Raw genomic sequence first — 1,744 nt, 5'->3', positions numbered from 1 at the left:
CTCCACTCCACAGAAAATTTTCTCCAAAGTCTTGGAGATCATGATTTTTGGCAAATGTGAGACAAGCCTTTGTGTTCTATTTGGCCAGCAGTGGTGTTCTTATTGTTGAATCATAAACACTGACCATGACTAGGCGAGTGAGGCCTGAAGTTTTTTAGATGTTGTTCTGGGTTGTTTTATGACCACCTGGATGAGTCGTTGATGAGATCTCAGAGTAATTGTAGTAGGTCCGCCTCTTCTGGGAAGATGCACCACTGTTCTCAGTTTTCTGCAGTTGTGGATAACGGCTCTCTCTGTGGTTCACCGGAGAACCACAGACAGTCTTAGAAAATGACTTTGAAACTCTTTCTGGATGAACAGATGTCGCCGACTTTGTTTCTCATTTGTTCTTGAGTTTCTTTAGCTCGTGGCATGATGTGCTGCTTTTTGAGATCTTTTAATCTAATTCATTTTGCCTATTGAATTTGATCTCAACTTTCCAAAAAATGTGGTTAATCACAGGTAATTCTTGATTTAAGAGGGGGGGAAATTATTTTTGCACACACAGCCAGGTAGGTTTGGCTTGCTTTTTCTTCTTAATAAATAAAATCATCATTTAAAAACTACAATTTGTATTTACTTTGATTATCTTTTTCTAATATTAAAACTTGTTTGATGATCTGAAACACTGAGATTTGATAAATGTGAAAAAGCAACAACTCAGGAAAGGGTGAGAAATACTCTTTAATGGCACTGTATACTTACATACAAAAACAATAGAAAAATTTACACACCACAGTACGCAATACTTAAACTAGATTAACTATGACTACAGTGATTGTACATTAAGAAATAGGAAGTACAGGAAAAACCTTTGATAGATTTGGTGGATTGATCTTTCAGAAAGGTTTAATCCTATAAGTTTAGATTTTACTCTTGTGGGTTTTCTCGGTACACTGAGTGGGTTTTTCTTTTCCATTCACTGGAAAACAAAAGTAACCCGCTCTAAAAACACATCGCTATCAGACATTCACTTGTTGTGACTCAATAGTTGTTAGTAATTCTGCGCTGTACTTTTGGTGACCCACAGGTGGTTCCTGTATCTGGTCTTTGTCTTTCTCCTGGGGGCCATCTGCACCAGAGAAGCTCTACGCTGTGACTTCTTGATAGCTGAAAAGGTAAACTCCTCTCTGTGTTTCCATTCGGCTTTGTGAGGGGGGGCCTTCCAACAAAAGGGGAGAGGTAAGGGGACTTCCCATGGTGTCTCACTATGTTAGTGGTGTGGTTAGTTTGTGTTCTGACTATATAATACTGCATAGCAACATTATATTCATATTATATTCAAATGTGGAAATAATTATAAATTTTAGACTTAGAAGTGGGGATTTTTGGGAGGGGGGTGGCAGCAATAATTTTCAAAAGTTGGGGGAGGATTACCAATGTGTCGTCTAGTCTATCAACCATAAGTGTTTCAGAACTGGGAGGACCACTTGCTATAGTGCTAAAAGATTTAGTCTTATTTTTGCTTAATGTAGAAAATGTGCAGCTTAATATTTCAGGTTTTTCAGGATAGGAATATGTTGGGCATGCAGATCCCCCCGTTTAGCACCTCTTTTTCCACAGAGCCATGCCACCGTCACATGTGCAGTTGGTGGTTTGGCATTGTCTGACCAAAAAAAGCAAAGTCTTCTCTTGCCTTCCCTGTTGCAATAACATGTGTTTCGCCAAAGCCTCCACTATACAGCTTTAATAGGCCTTTGATGCC

At 38.9% G+C, this 1,744-nt stretch overlaps 1 protein-coding gene across 1 annotated transcript in view; it reads left to right on the top strand.

The window, feature by feature from the left end:
* Window positions 1-1,744, top strand: part of slc12a8 (solute carrier family 12 member 8) — a gene marked incomplete in the record, with an annotated part of 23,939 nt that overhangs the window by 15,141 nt on the left and 7,054 nt on the right. Inside the window, 1 exon segment of the mRNA XM_042226239.1 lies at window positions 1,070-1,157. Coding sequence (XP_042082173.1) covers window positions 1,070-1,157 — 88 coding nt within the window.

This window comes from Haplochromis burtoni, unplaced genomic scaffold (assembly GCF_018398535.1).
Source record: "Haplochromis burtoni strain Fernald_Lab_line unplaced genomic scaffold, NCSU_Asbu1 Contig_202, whole genome shotgun sequence".
Lineage (NCBI taxonomy): Eukaryota > Metazoa > Chordata > Actinopteri > Cichliformes > Cichlidae > Haplochromis > Haplochromis burtoni.
The sequence above is the reverse complement of the archived record's forward strand: the minus strand, read 5'-3'. Positions and strand labels throughout refer to the sequence as shown.